The sequence below is a fragment of the Ochotona princeps genome, chromosome 8 (genome assembly GCF_030435755.1).
Source record: "Ochotona princeps isolate mOchPri1 chromosome 8, mOchPri1.hap1, whole genome shotgun sequence".
Lineage (NCBI taxonomy): Eukaryota > Metazoa > Chordata > Mammalia > Lagomorpha > Ochotonidae > Ochotona > Ochotona princeps.
The window spans coordinates 31,837,579-31,853,656 of NC_080839.1; the positions used below are offsets into that span (position 1 = coordinate 31,837,579).

The window sequence follows — 16,078 nt, forward strand, 5'->3', positions numbered from 1 at the left end:
GATCTTAAAATCTATAGACTCAGTATTGATAGCTTCCTTGGTGCCACATCCTGTGTGGTCATCACTAGCATGAGGAGAAATCTAAAAGCATGTTGATGGATCCATGCCATGTCTTAAATGCCCTTGCTAGCCACCCTGGCTCAGAGGTCAGGGGTCTCGACTTCACCTGCGTGTTCCCATTCTCTTCACACTTTGCATTCACAACTACGGCCATCCAGGATGATGTTGTGGATGTTTTAAGACTTGCACTGAATCCTGGAGAGGAAGGTGCTGACCTCTGTAGTTTGGATGAGCATGCCAAGTATCCAAAGAGGAAGGCCCATGTACTGGAGCATGATGGTTGAGGAGAGAACTGTGGACCCTGAGATTGGACAGGACGGTGAGGGCCCTCCATTGATGCTCCCCGTGGCCACTCTTGGAAATCTTACTCTAAGTGTAATGAGAGAAATGGCGAGGGGGTGAGGTGATCAGCTGGTTTTAAAGACAGCTTTGGTCCTGTGTGGATGTGTAAAGGAGGGGAGGCTTCAACTGGAGACAGGCTGCGAGAGTCTTTGTGCGAGCTGCTGTGGTTTGACAAGTCCCAGCAGAGGTGCAGAATTTAGGATGCAGTTTCATGTACAGCTGGTGGTCTCACTGCTGGATTGGATCGGGCAGCAGAGGAAAAGAAAGAAATTATCAAGGTGACTCCAAGTAGCTCAATGGAGTGGGTACTTGTGCTATTTTACAGAGATGAGAAAATGTCTTTGTGAGTGCTCATTTTAAGGATGCAAGAGTGAAGGGAAGAGAAACTTCTCAGTCTCTTTTTATTCATAAGGTGCCTGTACCACATCTGAGTGTGACACATGAGCTGTTGGTACTCCAGGGAGAACAGTAGGCTGAGGTTAATGTGTGGGAGATCAGATGCACACTATAAGTGATGGCGCAAAAGATCAACAAAGATAGGCATTGAGGCCTGAATCCACCTCATGGTGTGGAGAACAAAAGGATATCTTGTACTGTCACTCAGTGTCCCAGGGACAGTCTTGCAAGAGATAAGAGGTGGCCTTTCGTTCGTCAGTGAAACCTAAGTGCTAGTCTAGAGGATGGGGAGAGATCAGTAAATCAAGCACAAATCTCTGTGGTTGCAGAGCTTCTGTTCCAGTGATGGGTCATACATGTGATAAACGCGTCTGATGGTGAGAAGAAAAATAAAGTACTGGGAGCAGAGAATGCTGGTGGGGAGCTGCATGATATTACTGCTTAACTAGGGCAGTCATGGCAGGAGCTGCGGTTCCAGTGTCATTTAGCCAGAAACCTGCAAGAGATGAGGAAGCCAGCCTTTCAGACCCAGAGAAAAGAAGGTTCGAGAAAGGGAACTGCTGATGTAAAGGCCTGGGGACAGGGCGTGTCTGGCAGGCTTGGGCAACGGCAAGGGAGCCAATGTGCCTAGAACAGAGTCAGCCAGGGAAAAGAGCGGACAGAAAAAAGATCCGAGATATGAACCCAGATCAAGAGTGGGGAACCTTTGTTCTGCCTAGGGCCATTTGAATATTTATAATGTCATTCACAGGCCATGCAAAATTAACTTCAAAATGAGCCTACTATAACTGTATTGACTTTTGTGACCCACCTAGATTGCCTTGGAGGGACCAGATCCGAGCATTGCACAGGCCTTAGGCGGCCCGCAGGTTAGATGTCCCCCTTCCCTGAGACTGAGTACATTTTGTTGGTTTTTATTCCAGCCTGCCATAGTTGTATTTGTTGCCTACTGCTGTATGGCAGATTATTCCCCAAATGAAGTGTCTTCAATGACAAGACATTTATAATCCCACGACATCTAAAGGTCGGGGATTCCTGAGCAGCTTAGCTGGGTGATGCTAGTTCAAGGTCTCAGAGAGGGGACCCTAGTCGCTAGAAGGCCAGACTGACAGCAGAGGATCTTCTGCCTTCTCTCACTGCCATGGCTCTTGGCAGGAGGCCTTGGCACTTTCCTGTGAACCTCTGCATAGACTGCACCAGCCCCTACAGCATGGCGTGTGGAAAGTCAGCCAAGAGGGCCAGGAGGCTCTGCAGAGCTTTCTGTAACTTCTTCCATGTCACTCCTTTACTTGTGTATTGCAATTCCTATAAAGCATTCCTAGGCATCCTTTGAAACCCATCTGAAAAAAAAAAGACAGGATGAATGTGGATGGCATAAAGATGATAGCAAAGGATAGGCCAACTTTTCAAGATCTACAGAAATACGGGAAAGGTATTCCCTACTCCCCAGTTCCTGAATTGTGGTCAACTAGCATTTCTTAGGGGTCCGACTTAAATCTGTTGGACTTAATCATGCAAACTGACCCAGGTAAATTTGTAATAAACGAGGTGGCCTTTGGGACCCAGTGCTGCTTTTCCTTGGGCAGCAGCATCCCCTTCATCTGTGTAGGAAGCTTATGGCATAGGAGTTGAGCAGGTTCTCAAGAACGGGCTTGTGATGGTTATTTTACCCTTGCACATTTAAGCCATTAGCTCTCCAGTGGAGGAGAGGTTTTTTTTTTTTTTTTTTAAACATGGAATAGTTGAACAGATGTTCTTTCTTATTAAGGGGTTTCATGAAGGGGAATTGTCAGAGGGAGAAGTGAGTTTGAGGGAGTGGGGGTGCTTGAATGGCCTCTTGGAGTCTCCCATGCATGTGTGAGGGTTGGGCCTGTTCGCCGGGCTGCCTGCATGGGGCTGTTTGCTAAGTACACTCCAGAGACATGACTGCAGTGGTTCAACCAAAGACACAGCTTCAAAGAGCTCTTCATGTTTGTTGCCTGGAGGTAGTTTCTACTGAGTAAAACAAGCAATTTAAGATTAAAAAAAAATTAACTCTCTCAATTGCAAATAGTAATTTTGACCTATATTTTAGCAGGATTACTTTATTGCAAAGCACTGCCTGTTGTACCTTACATTTTCGTAAGAATGTGTACGAAGTGCATTTTTGTCAGCAAAGCAGTAAGCATTACTTGGAACAGATTTAGAAATCTCTTGAGCTACAGGGCTACATTTTTAGGCCCATTTTTGGCTTCATGCATATTGGAACAATTGAGACATCCTTTAAGTGTTTGTTACTTGTATTTCTTGTGCTGTTGGAAGACAATTACTTTGTAATATGTTTCAAGATTTGACTTCGCAGCATGAATGGGAATGTGATTTTTTAAAGTTTTTTTTTAAGTATCTTTTAAGTATATTTTGTGTAGCTAATATTCTCTTCAAAAACTTTTTTTTAGGAGCCAAATTTAGGAAGTACGTGGGCCATTCTGCACATGTCACAAATGTCCGCTGGTCCCATGACTTCCAGTGGGTGTTGAGCACTGGTGGGGCCGACCATTCCGTGTTCCAGTGGAGGTTTATTCCAGAAGGTGTCAGCAACGGCATGCTGGAAAGCACCCCGCAGGGTAAAACAAGTCATCCGTTTTCAATAAACATTCCAAGGATTGTTTTAACATGTCTTCTGGAGGTCAATAGCTCCAGCAAATTTTCAAAACCTGATTCCCTGTCATAAATTTTGAACATTTTAGAAAAGCACCTTTTGGAGATCTGTATAGGTCAATTGAATAATTCACTTGAAAGACTTTTGCTTTTTACCATGTGCAAGCTAAAGATTGAAAGCTTTGTGAAGAATCAGCCTTTGAGGACCGCATGAAAGCTTGGGTTTTTTAACCTCTTGAGGCTGATTGAAGGAAATCTGTCTCTGGAGTGAAGTTCAAAGAACACACCATAATGGGGCCCGTGTGTTCTGGTTCAGTGAACACGGACTTCTTTTGTTTTTAAATGCATTGCGATGCCAGAAGGAATGAAGCCAATAATAAAATCAAAACACTCTTGAGATAACCGAGTTTATCGGGAAGGCTGCCGCAGAGGCTTTGACCTTGGCAATTACTGCTGGGCACAAAGACTATAGGGGGCTTTACCAACAGGACTGGTTGGGTTGCCTTTTGCACCCTTCACACCACTTTTACATTAATCCAAGCCAAGTTTAAAACATAAGGATCTAATAAGGTGTGGGTTAATGTGCATACTGCCCCAAGGGAAGTTACCCTAGTTTGATAATGCTCCTGAATAGGATAGAGGAGTGAGTTGAGCTTAGCCAAAAGATGACAGAGAAAAGCTGTTTTAAGAATCAATATTAAATGAAAGCCATGATGTGGTACTCTGTTCTTGTCTCACTGTAATGGATAGAATATTTTAATATTGCAGCTACTCAGTCAGGATTTTTGCTGGTTTCTTACGGGTTGTGTTTCTGCAGAAGGAGGCACTGATTCCTACAGTGAAGAATCCGATTCAGATTTATCTGATGTGCCCGAGTTGGACTCTGATATTGAACAGGAAACTCAAATCAATTATGATCGCCAGGTCAGTAAGCAGAGAACAACAAAAATGCTTAACCCAGAACTGGGATCGCACTAGTTTGGACACTGCATGAAAATAGCTAAAAGTTAATCAGAAGGGAAATACAAGGAAATGGTTATAAGGAAACAAATGCACAGATAAGGAAAATTGCCTACTTGTGCCTTTAAGTACAGTTTGAAAAATAAAGTGTTCACTGGATCATATCATTCATTAGAAACTGAACCCATGTGGACTTCTTGCTTCCCTAGTTAGCACCTAAAATTTTAATTTTTTTTTCATAAAAAATGAACAGATGAGCTCTGGGGTTTTCTCATTTTCTTAGCAGACCATGAAAGAGTATTTGCTTTGCAGGAAGGGTACTTTGCAAGAAGGATTTGCAGGGGAGCTGTTATCCTGATTTCTCTAACTTATGCTGACTGTTGGCTATTTAATTAAAATAATTGACCCAGTATCATGTGCATTTGTCTCTCTGGTAAGATATTATCTGTAACAGAAAGGTTGATCATTTGCATTCAAATGTTTTTGGAAGGTGAAGGTTTATTTTGACATTAAGAAATGCTAAACTAGTCCTTTACTTGTGAGGAATCTAGACCAACTGCCTTCTTAGTTGATAACAGTGGGGCCTTGCCTGCTTCCTTGTCATTTAACAAAGGCATAAAAATAGGTTCTGCACATACACATGGACTGAATGGATATCAGATTTGACATGTCAGCTGTCAGTGTTGCTCATGGAGACGTGCCACATACGCCTGAGCAATGTCTGTGGGCCAGATCTCATGCTTTGTGCAAGACAGACCCAGCCCCATGGTAACCCCGAGAGGTGAACTGGTTTGCCCGTTTTTTCATCACTGAAGTATCAAGAATGATGGTGTGGGCGTGGGGAATAGAAGTTTGGACGCTGCTCATGCTGAAGTGGAACCCTGGCAGTTCAATGCCTCACTCTGGCTCCTGTTCCCGGCTTCCCATCAGTCAGTGCTTAAGTAATTAGGTTCCTGCCACAACATGGGAGAGCCAGCCTGAGCTCTTGACTCCTGGCTTCACTCTGGGCCAATCACAGTTGTTATGGGAATTCAGGGAATGAACTACCAAAATGCGGATTTTTTTTTTCTCTTTGTTTTTCAAGTGTTGGTCTGGATTTCTCTACAAAGAGCGCTCTCTGCACTATGAGCTTTACCTCTAAGCACTGGATTTACTACTTCTCAGGTTCTTACAGTTTTTCAGGCCATAATCGTCACTGAGTGTTGCAAAGATTGGATTGGTAGAATTGCAGTCCGTCTCTTAGCTATGTAGACTTCACAACTGAATTAGCTTGACTATGTACTGATAAAACAGGTTGTATAATATAATGACTTAAATAAGAGGATTTGAAAGGAAGTTATTAACGTGTGCATATCACATAACTAATGTGCCCTAACATGAAAGAGAAATGAAACTTAGGCAGGATTTGGGGGAAAGGGACATTTTCATTAGTTGGATTTTTTTTCAAAATGTTAGTAAAGAAAAATCCTGGAAGCAGGAGGAAGACAAATCCTCTCCAATATCATCTTTCCAGTTCCTTACCTATGTTACTGGTTGACAGTGATTCCCAAGCAGCGAATCTTCCCTTTCTGCAGATGGGATTTGGGTGCCCACAGAAATTAGGAGGTTTAAAGTCACCAATAGCGATACCACAGAGTTGGATGCTCGGAAATAAATCATTGAGGAGCTGGTGAAAATAGGAATTCAGAGCCATAGTTGTGATTTTCATTTGGTCAGTTGCAGAGTTAAAATAGGCGTCAGGTGTACTTTGACCTTCATTTTTCAAATAATTTCTGGTCAAATTCCAAATAAGGATTGTAAATAAAGTCATGATTTTCTTTTTAGCAGTAGAGTCTGATCAAGTAGTGACTTTTGTTTGGGAACAGATGTTTCGCTCTGGCCCTGCCTCCTGCCATGGCAGGCCCCAGGAGGCAGCAGTGGTAGTTCCAAGTAGTTCCATAGACCTGGATTAGGCTGCTGGCTCCTGGCTTTGGTTCCTGGCTTGGACTCCAGCTCAGCCAGGCCCCGCCCATCACTGCAAACATTTGAGTGAACCAGCGGATAATAGGCTGGTCTGTCTCTCAACCAAAAATTTAAAACATGCTTTCTACCTTAAAGATGAGAAACCGCTGATAGATTGTATTTTGATTTCATTGTGTTAAAATGACATTTCTCAGTATGGGAGCGTAGGTACAGGGTAAATAACACTGGTTGTTTCATGTATTTAAGTTGTAGGGAATATTCTCTTTAGGTCCAAGGTTAGATCAAGTGAGCTGTGCTCTGTGTCTTGTCTTACCTGTGAAAATGCATGAGGCCATTAAAGGAAGGTCATTACTAAGAAGGATCAGGACATAGCTTCTTAGAAGAAATATGAGATTTCTGCTTTGTCAATCATTTCGATAACTGCTTACTAACATACCAACATCATAATTTCTGGATATAAATTAGTGAAGAAGATAAATGATTAAAAATTTTTCCATATCAATTTTGTTAGGAGAAAGTATTCTTGGATTGTATTTCTGCAAGAACAGTGTGGGGAAGCAGTTTGGGGCTTTCCAAGAGTCCTGGGACACTGACGCCTGGAAAGCGGGGATAAAGTGGCTTCACTAAATGCCTGTGTTGTGCTTTAAGGTTTACAAAGAAGATCTACCTCAGCTAAAGCAACAAAGCAAAGAGAAAAACCACGCAGTGCCCTTCCTCAAACGAGAAAAGGCTCCTGAGGACAGCCTGAAGCTCCAGTTCATACACGGGTGAGTCCTGCGGCTCGGGTGCATCTTCCTCTGGTCTCTACAGGACCCCCTGTGGAGACCTCACTACAGGCTGGCACCCCCTTCGACTTGCACCCTGGCCCCTTGCTCCATGGCTGGCCTGTGACTGTCACAGTGCCACAGTCGCTTGAGTCACTCAACTCCATTTGCGGACAGCGGCTACTTTTCTTGCTGTCACTTCTCTCCAGCTCACTTCCTCCTTTGTCCTCTCCAGCTCACTTCCTCCCTTCTCTCCAGCTCACTTCCTCCCTTCTCTCCAGCTCACTTCCTCCCTTCTCCTCTCCAGCTCACTTCCTCCCTTCTCCTCTCCAGCTCACTTCCTCCCTTCTCCTCTCCAGCTCACTTCCTCCCTTCTCTCCAGCTCACTTCCTCCCTTCTCTCCAGCTCACTTCCTCCTTTGTCCTCTCCAGCTCACTTCCTCCCTTCTCCTCTCCAGCTCACTTCCTCCCTTCTCCTCTCCAGCTCACTTCCTCCCTTCTCCTCTCCAGCTCACTTCCTCCTTTGTCCTCTCCAGCTCACTTCCTCCCTTCTCCTCTCCAGCTCACTTCCTCCCTTCTCCTCTCCAGCTCACTTCCTCCCTTCTCTCCAGCTCACTTCCTCCTTTGTCCTCTCCAGCTCACTTCCTCCCTTCTCCTCTCCAGCTCACTTCCTCCCTTCTCCTCTCCAGCTCACTTCCTCCCTTCTCTCCAGCTCACTTCCTCCCTTCGCTCCAGCTCACTTCCTCTCTTCCTCTCTCCAGTTTACTTCCTCCCTTCTGCTCTCCAGCTCACTTCCTCCCTTCTCTCCACTTCACTTCCTCCCTTCTCCTCTCCACTTCACTCCCTCCATGCCTGAAACCCTCTGCTCTGGTTTACTAGCTCCATCCTAAGATCATTTTGTTATTTTTCTTCACATCCTCCCAAAATCATTTTGAATTTTGTAAAATAATACATACCCTGGCACATTTCATTTTGATCCAGTTTCCATGTAAGCTTAAATGACTGAGAAAAACAAAACTAATTGGCTTCAAATTTTATCCCAACAGTTTTTATACTTGAGAATCTTCTAACGGTGTATTTTTCCTTCTGCAAGAAAAAAATCTACAGTTTTCCTTTCATTTCCTGTAACTTTGACTGTCCTGTGCAGTATATGTAAGCCATGTGTGACTAGTAAACACATAAGTAATTTGAGCTGAAATGTGTTGAAATAGATCTCAAATTGCTTTTCATTGTTCACTGTGACAACTAAAAAATTTTAAATTATATGACTTGCTTGTTTCTATTAGGGGATGTTGCTGTGAAATTTTTCAGGTTGAATTATTACTACTATAATTTTTAGTAAAATTTGACTAAATCAGTACAAATACACTATAACTTACAGCACACATTTATTGAGCACAGAAAATTATGCTTAGAAGATGGAATTTTTCATATTACTAACTGTATCTGTGAAATATTACTGATTGCCAGAGTGTGGCGGAGAAAGCCACTGAGGAAGCTCATCCTCCTAACCAGTAGGAGAGGATGGAAACAATTATATAATAGCAACATTACTTACTCCTTTACATTCCTTCTGGAAGGCTCCAGATAAACTACATTTTCATTTCATTTTGATGGGTCACCAAAAAAATAATGTATCTGTATCTGTTGACAGTTAAGTCCACGGTCAATTTTGTTAAAAACAGCTAGTAGGCTTATGAAGACGATTGCTTCCCCAGTTGTTAGAGCTGTCCATTTTTCAGCATCCACCCTTGTACTTACATTGTGCCTTCATTTTGATGCTCCTGGATGGTTCTGCATCCCAGGATGGGCCAGAGAGTGTCTGGGAGGCAGGCGTTTATGAAAGAAAAGCCTGTGCCCCATTGCAGAAGAACAGAAACATATCCAGTAGCCGAGGAGCTGGAAGCCGATGTCACTGAGCTCACTGGTGCCTGTGTACCTCCTCGACAGTGGTCCCCACCCTCCGAGGTCTCGTCATCCCATTTCCAAGTCTGTCTTCTGGGTACTAAGGAGTTACCTAGGGTTCCCTGTGACCTGTTCATCCACATGAGCTTTCGCTCTGTCAGCTCCCGTTCGTTCGTTCGCTGTTGACTCAACTGCCGTGCGTTTCTGGGACCTGTGCTTCAGTTACAGAGGCTACGACTGTCGCAACAATCTCTTCTACACCCAAGCCGGAGAGGTGGTCTACCACATTGCCGCTGTGGCCGTCGTGTACAACAGGCAGCAGCACTCGCAGAGGCTGTACCTGGGACACGATGACGACATCCTCAGCCTCACCATCCATCCCGTGAAGGACTACGTGGCCACGGGGCAGGTATGCACGTGTCTGCTAAGTCCAGGCACAGAGCCGGACGCACAGGATTTGAGATTGAACCCAGTTAGCTCGTTAGGGCGTCAGAAAGGCTTGATAGAAATAAGAATGAGGCAGAAAGGTAGAGGTTCAGGGGCCATGGGTCCTTCTGGTGATGATGAAAGCAGCAGCCTGTGCATGCTGGCCCTGCTGAAAGGCCCATCGGGCAGGGTCTGCTGGGCTAATGAGTAATGAAGGGGACCAGCTGCTGCTCCAGTGGTAAATGTTTCATGAAGGAGAAGCTCTCTGTATGTTTCTTCTTTTTTTTTTTTTTAAGATTTATTTTTTATTGCAAAGTCAGATATACAGAGAGGGGAGACAGAGTGAAAGATCTTCAGTCCGATGATTCACTTCTCAATTGGCTGCAACAGCTGGAGCTGAGCCAATCTGAAGCCAGGAGCCCAGAGCCTCTTCTGGGTCTCCCCCAAGGGTTCAGGCTCCCAAAGCTTAGGGCCATCCTTGACTGCTTTCCCAGGCTGCAAGCAGGGAGCTGGATGGGAAGCGGAGCTGCCAGGACTGGCACCCATATGGGATCCTGGTGCGTTCAAGGTGAGGACTTGAGCTACTAGGCTACTGCACTGGGCCCAACTTTCTATGTTTTTTATGGCTGTTTTCCCGAGGCTTAATACTTCCTAAGTGCTTGATAAACCTTTATTGAGTAAACCATGCTTTAATTACAGAATGACATCTATGGTATAGTTATTTTTGCAAAATTAAAACTCACATTTTTAATTAATTTCTTATATTTAACCTTGCAAAAGCCTTGAAGTTTTAGCTGATTTTTTTTAACTGAAAGGCTACTTGAAGACAGGGACTCTATTCAGTCATTTTGGGTAAGAAGAAGATAGTAGTACTCATTTTGGAAACCAAGAATGTATTAGACTCAGGCATCTTACCTTTCTGGTAAAGCTGTAGTATTGTCAAACAGGTTTTCAGTTTTAGAATCTTTCTCTTACATATGTAGAATATGTCTCTGGCTGCAAAGTCAAGACCATGTATTCTGCATGAACTCACATTATTGACTTCTGTTTATAATTGGTCATTGTTTTATCTGTTCACTTTTTTGGTATTTTTTAATTAAAAGATGATGCACATGTTCATGGCAGTTTAATAACCATCTTTTGAAAGTGAAAAACCAGAGCTAGGGTCTTGACATAAACTGTTGAGAATATAGGGTATTGGAAACTGTGTTTGGGAAGTAAACTAATGGGATACAAGAAGCCAGCTGCCATGAGGCCAGGGAGCGTGGGCCTCCACAGGCAGTGTAGGAGCTCCCTAGATCCTACTCAGTTGTGCCCTGGCTTCATGTCCCATGTTCACTTTCACAGTCATCATGTCCAACATGGCATCTGCCCTGCCCTCCCTTGTTTCTAAGTGAAGATAACCAGTTTAATTTCTTTATCTTTTGGAAAATGAGTATGATTGTTACATAACCTCCTCCCCCTATCTGCAAGGGAAACCCACCTTCATTCCAACTAAACCTTGAAACTGGTATTTCCCAGGAAGGGAAGTAGGATCAAGCCTTGTTGAAGTAAGATAACTTAGAGAGGATGAAGTAACTCTTATGATTATTACCACTAACAATGTAATTCCTTGACCAAGAAGTAGATTCTTGTACATAGTGAGAAGGCTGGAGAGGGAAAGGCAGAAGTGACTGACAGTAGCAGAGAACAGTAGGAGAGTCTTGAAAGTTCCTTAACTGGGAACAAGGTGCCTCATCTGCAGTTGGGCCAGACAATTCCTGTGAATCTTCCCACTCCAAATAAAGTGTGTTTCTTGCTTTCTGAGTAGCATTTGATTCTAAGGAGAAAAATTGTTACCACTTGTGAGAAATTAATTAGTCATTCCTGTGATTTCAGGTTGGCAGGGATGCTGCTATTCATGTGTGGGACACCCAAACTCTAAAATGTCTGTCACTATTGAAAGGTCAACATCAGAGAGGAGTGTGTGCCTTGGACTTTTCAGGTGAGTTCTAGTTTGGTGCTGGAGTCAGTGACAAATGGGGCTACATGGAGTTAACGTTTTAGAAGCATCCTTGTCGTTTGTAGAGTTCCGTCTGTAATGGCATATGCTCTTTGTATGCTACCTATTCCGCCTTAAAGTGGGGATCATATTCATAAACAAGTCATCAAAAAATATGTGGCCTTTGGGTTATACATCCCTTTCTGGTCTTCCTCGTTTTTCTGTCCCAAACATTGTCCAGAGTTTCCACTGTGTTCTGGGTTAGCTTGAGCAGTTTGAAAACCTAAGCAGGTGTTGACACTTGAGGGACTTAGTTGCAGATGTCTGGCAGTGACTCAGGCCATCAATTTCATGTCCAAATAAGTAGGAGCAAGCCATCTAGGATTTAAAACACAGAGCGGAGGAAGGGCTGAAAATCCTCAACAAAAGGTTGCTTTGTGATGTTGATGCTTTGGAATGAAATTTTATATAGAAAAACACAGCTGAAGTTTTCGCCTCCTTAATTTAAAATTTGAATACAGTGCTAATAAAAGCCCTGATGAATATAATCTTCTTAAAAATAAAATTTAAGTTAGCATTTGAAAATGAGAGCCTATTACAAAAGATATTTTTATCTCTACATCTTAAATCATCTCAGCTGTAGAAATTAGATCAGTGGGACAAAATCCTAAACTTTGTTCAGAAAGCTCGTTGAATAACTTGCTTTTTCTAAATTTTATTCAAGGGTTTAATATGTGTGTTTTTATAACATTAGTCTTGAAAACCATGATGCCACAGTCCCTGTTATCAATATCTGTCTCAAGTCTGCTTGTCTCCTTGTCCTAACTCTCCTGATCTCTGCCACTGAAGTTACAATGGTCTCCCACTCCACATCACCTTTCTCCTGTTCATTCTGATCATCTGGCATTTTCTGGAAATGTAGTGGCCGTTACTGTCACTGGGCTCAACTCGATGGGCTGACTCAGCGTAGAGTCCTGGTTTACATGTTCATGACCTCCAGGCTCAAGCTTCCTTGACAGATGAAACTCCATCCAATCCGTGCTCCTTCTTACCTGCCTAACTGTAGCGCCTACATACACTTCCTTGTTCCTTTTGCCTGTATTCTTCTGTCAGCCTGTTCCTATGCCCATGTTCAAGACCTACCATCCTTTAAGACCAGGTTGGAAATGTTTTCCATCATCATTCCAGGGAGAAATAATTTGTCCTTTCTTCTGCATCCCATAGCTCATCATTGTCATCACTTTTCATGGCACCTGTCTGAGTCTGCATGATACTACAATTATTTGTGTCTACATGTTTCCTCCTGTGTGCTGTGCACACAGTAAGCTACATGTGAAGCCAAACCCACCTTCCTGTTGCACATGTCATGTCGTGGACATAGAAAATGTTATAAATGAACACATGAGGTTTTTATGAATGTACTTTGTTTTGCCTTTCATTGTTATTCCTAGAACACCACATTGTGCACCATGTTTGCATGAAAACAGTTGAATGATCTATTTCTTGACAATATAATGGGACTGTCTTTTTGCTTTTATGACATGTTCATTCTCCTGTACTGTGAACATGAGAATGAATTAGTTTACAAATGTGAGTAGTTATATATTGCTACAAGTGGTTCACCACCTTCTATTGAATTAGTAAACTCTAAATGAACTTCTGCCCTAGTGATCATATGATGTAGGTGAATGTGAGAGTGTGGAGAGAGAGAGAGAAAACTCCTCAGCCTGGGGGAGCATCTGCAATGTAAATGCCCAGATAACACACTTGATAAGCAGAGAATAATTTGTTTTAATGTTGAAAATGTTTGATAGGCATGTAATTTTCTTTATTTCTTTTTAAAATGCATTTATATGTTTATTTGAAAGAGGAGTTTATTTGCAGAAAGAGATTTATTTGCAGAGAGGAGGCTTTTCCATCTGCTGGTTCATTTCCTCAATGGCTGCCAACAGTCAGTGGTAGGCTAGGCCAAAGCCAGGAGTCAGGAACTCAGTCTAGGTCTCTTACATGGCTGCAAAGGCCTGAGGGCTTGGACCATCTTGCGATGCTGTCCCAAGAATGGTGCAAGATCAGAAGTAGAGGAACTGGGACCGCATCTGGCACCTTTTTGAGATGACATCATCACATTCAGTGATCCAACTGTACCATGATGCCAGCCTTGACACGCATTTTTAAGATAGATGTGCTATGTGTTATTGATAAAATAATGAGCTCTAAGAGGAAAGTATAATTTTAGTTCTGATGTATTTCAGTGACAAGCTTGTGAGTAAACCTCTCCAATCATTTTTGTGTTTGTGTTGAGTCTTCAATGGTCAAAACAGCTTTTTCCCTAAACAATTAATTTTGCTATCAGATATGTATGTGTATACTTGAAATAAATAATTACATTAAAATGTGTTGTAAAGGCATGATAAGACACCCATTAGAGCAGTAAAAATAGTATGACCTAATTATGAAAAATCCTGTGTGTGAATTTTTTGGTGCCATTGAAAATTGACAATAATTCTAGCAAACAATGTATAAGAAAAGCTGTAATTCATAATGAGAAGTACGTGAACTTCCTATGTGCCATGCACATTTCTATACATCAAGTTAAAAAATAGAACTAAAAATAGCATCTATTCCTGATTCATGTGAAAATGGAGGCATATTAGTGTATAAATGGTAGCAGGAAATTTATAGCAATATAACGATTGATTACCCTGTTGAGCTTCTTTTTTTATATATATGTAGAAGAGTCAGAAGAGTTAACTCCTTAACTCCCTGTAGAGAAAGTATGGATGAGAGGCAGTATACAATGAGTTGGTAGCAACAAGCTGGCGTGTAGTGGCTTGGTCTCTGTGTTGGAGAGGTCATGTATCCTCTGGGTTCATTAGCTTTTGAGAAGAAAGCAATATTTCCCTCATAAAGCTGTCCTTGAAGTCATTGCAGGGGGAGGGAAAACTTACTTTGGGAGGAAGTAGAGGTGAGGACACCAGTTCTGTTGCTACTTTTACTTCCCATCTTGGACAAATAAATTCCCATAGGTGGAATATTTTCTGGCTGAATTGGGCATTTCAATTTGACCATTACAGAGACTGTTTCCCCCAGGAAACATCATTAGGGAAGAGCCCATTTATTCAGCAAATGCATTCCTTCTGCTTAAGAAAAAGTTTGTTGATGCTAGCAGTTCAAGTATGGTATTCATACATAGATGTTAGGAATCAATGCAGTTGATGGTCTTTTGTATTAGCGCTTTCTAACGTTATTCAGGAAAAAATTCGTATTTCTATCTGTTGTGTGTGATGCGTGTGAGGAATGGTCACTTATAGGTGAGTTTGTGATGTTTGTCAACTCTGGGCACTCCAAAAGATGCAAACCAGAGCCTTTTTGGTTCAGTTTCTGCTGAGAGTATTTCATAATGTCACAGGTTTAGTCTTTAAGCCTGGTACCTCTTAACAGGTTGGCAGTAAAAATCTGGAGAACTTGGTGTTATGCCCCTAGTCAAGGCCAGCAGTGGTAGATCCTAAACTAAAATCAGGGCTCCTGGCTCCCAGGCTAGTGCCATGGTTGTGGATACAGATTGTCAGATGACAGGAGGTATAAGGAGAGTTCTTACTCATTCTTCAAGCTGCATCCTGCCCCTGGGCTCCACCAGTTCTGATGTAAGCCTGTGGCACGAGGGTCATACTGGCGCATTTGGTGTATTTGTTCACTTGCCAGGTCCTGGTGCAAACCAGCAAGTAATCCCCTTCCTGCTGCTCCGCTCCAGGGTCATCATGGCAGGGTCGTGGTTTTATGCAGAGAACATATGGACAGCCCCTTTGAGTCCTATGCTTGTCGGAAGTGGGAGCAGGGATAAATCTACCTTGTTTTTGGAAATTGGTAGGAGAGTGAGTAGCTTAAGTCAGAACCCCGAGGGAGGAGAATGTGCCCATGTAAGCAGGGCACCTGCATGAGGCTCCTGGGGTATTAGCTAGCTGCTGGCCCCATCTGTGTGTGTCAGAACACCCATAGCCACCTGCCTCTCAGGAGTCAGCTCATTGTGGGCGTTATTGCAGGCATATCATTGATTATGTGGGTTTGAGACTTAACAAGAGAAATAAATTTTGGAAATGGGAATGGAAATGGAAAACAAGAAAGCAGTGTGGAAACCAGGCACTGAAGAAGCAATTATCTGTAGGGATTTGGCTTAATTTGTGTTTGCTGATTTTCTAAAGCAAACAAAAAAACTTCTTAGTGAACAATCATTTTTTGCAACTAGGTCAGTAGTTTGGGATTATGTCTGTGGGGAATGGATTTGCATGATCTCAGGTGAGAGTTGTATATAGCTGCGTTTATCACTGTCTGGGGAAGACAGAGCCATCTTTGCTTTTGTGCTAGCAGTAAGGAAAGTGCTTCCCTGTGAATAGAAAACTGGATTGGAAAGAGAAAAGTTCACACTGCATGAATACTTTCTGCTCTAAATACCATCCACGTATTATAGAGACCTTCTTGGAATAATACTGATTTCCATAGAGGCACATTTAAGAATAACCTGATTTCATCGTATTCAGTTTGGACAACCTATGCATTTTTTATGAGCCCTGAATAGGAAGACCAACTTGCAATTGTCTGAATAAAAATATTCTCTAATTTGCTCTTTACTGGTGACATTAAGTGCCTTA

The 16,078-nt window shown here is 42.7% G+C and overlaps 1 protein-coding gene across 2 annotated transcripts in view; it reads left to right on the forward strand.

Annotated features, from left to right (window-relative positions):
* Positions 1–16,078, forward strand: part of EML6 (EMAP like 6) — a 261,608-nt gene that overhangs the window by 153,600 nt on the left and 91,930 nt on the right. For both annotated transcript variants that reach the window (XR_009245955.1, XM_058667790.1), the window contains exons 11-15: positions 3,234–3,401; positions 4,253–4,359; positions 7,006–7,124; positions 9,248–9,434; positions 11,330–11,435. Coding sequence is in view for 1 of the 2 variants with exons in the window: in XM_058667790.1 (XP_058523773.1) it covers positions 3,234–3,401; positions 4,253–4,359; positions 7,006–7,124; positions 9,248–9,434; positions 11,330–11,435 (687 nt within the window). In the remaining variant the exon portion in view is untranslated. The remainder of the gene's footprint in view (positions 1–3,233; positions 3,402–4,252; positions 4,360–7,005; positions 7,125–9,247; positions 9,435–11,329; positions 11,436–16,078) is intronic.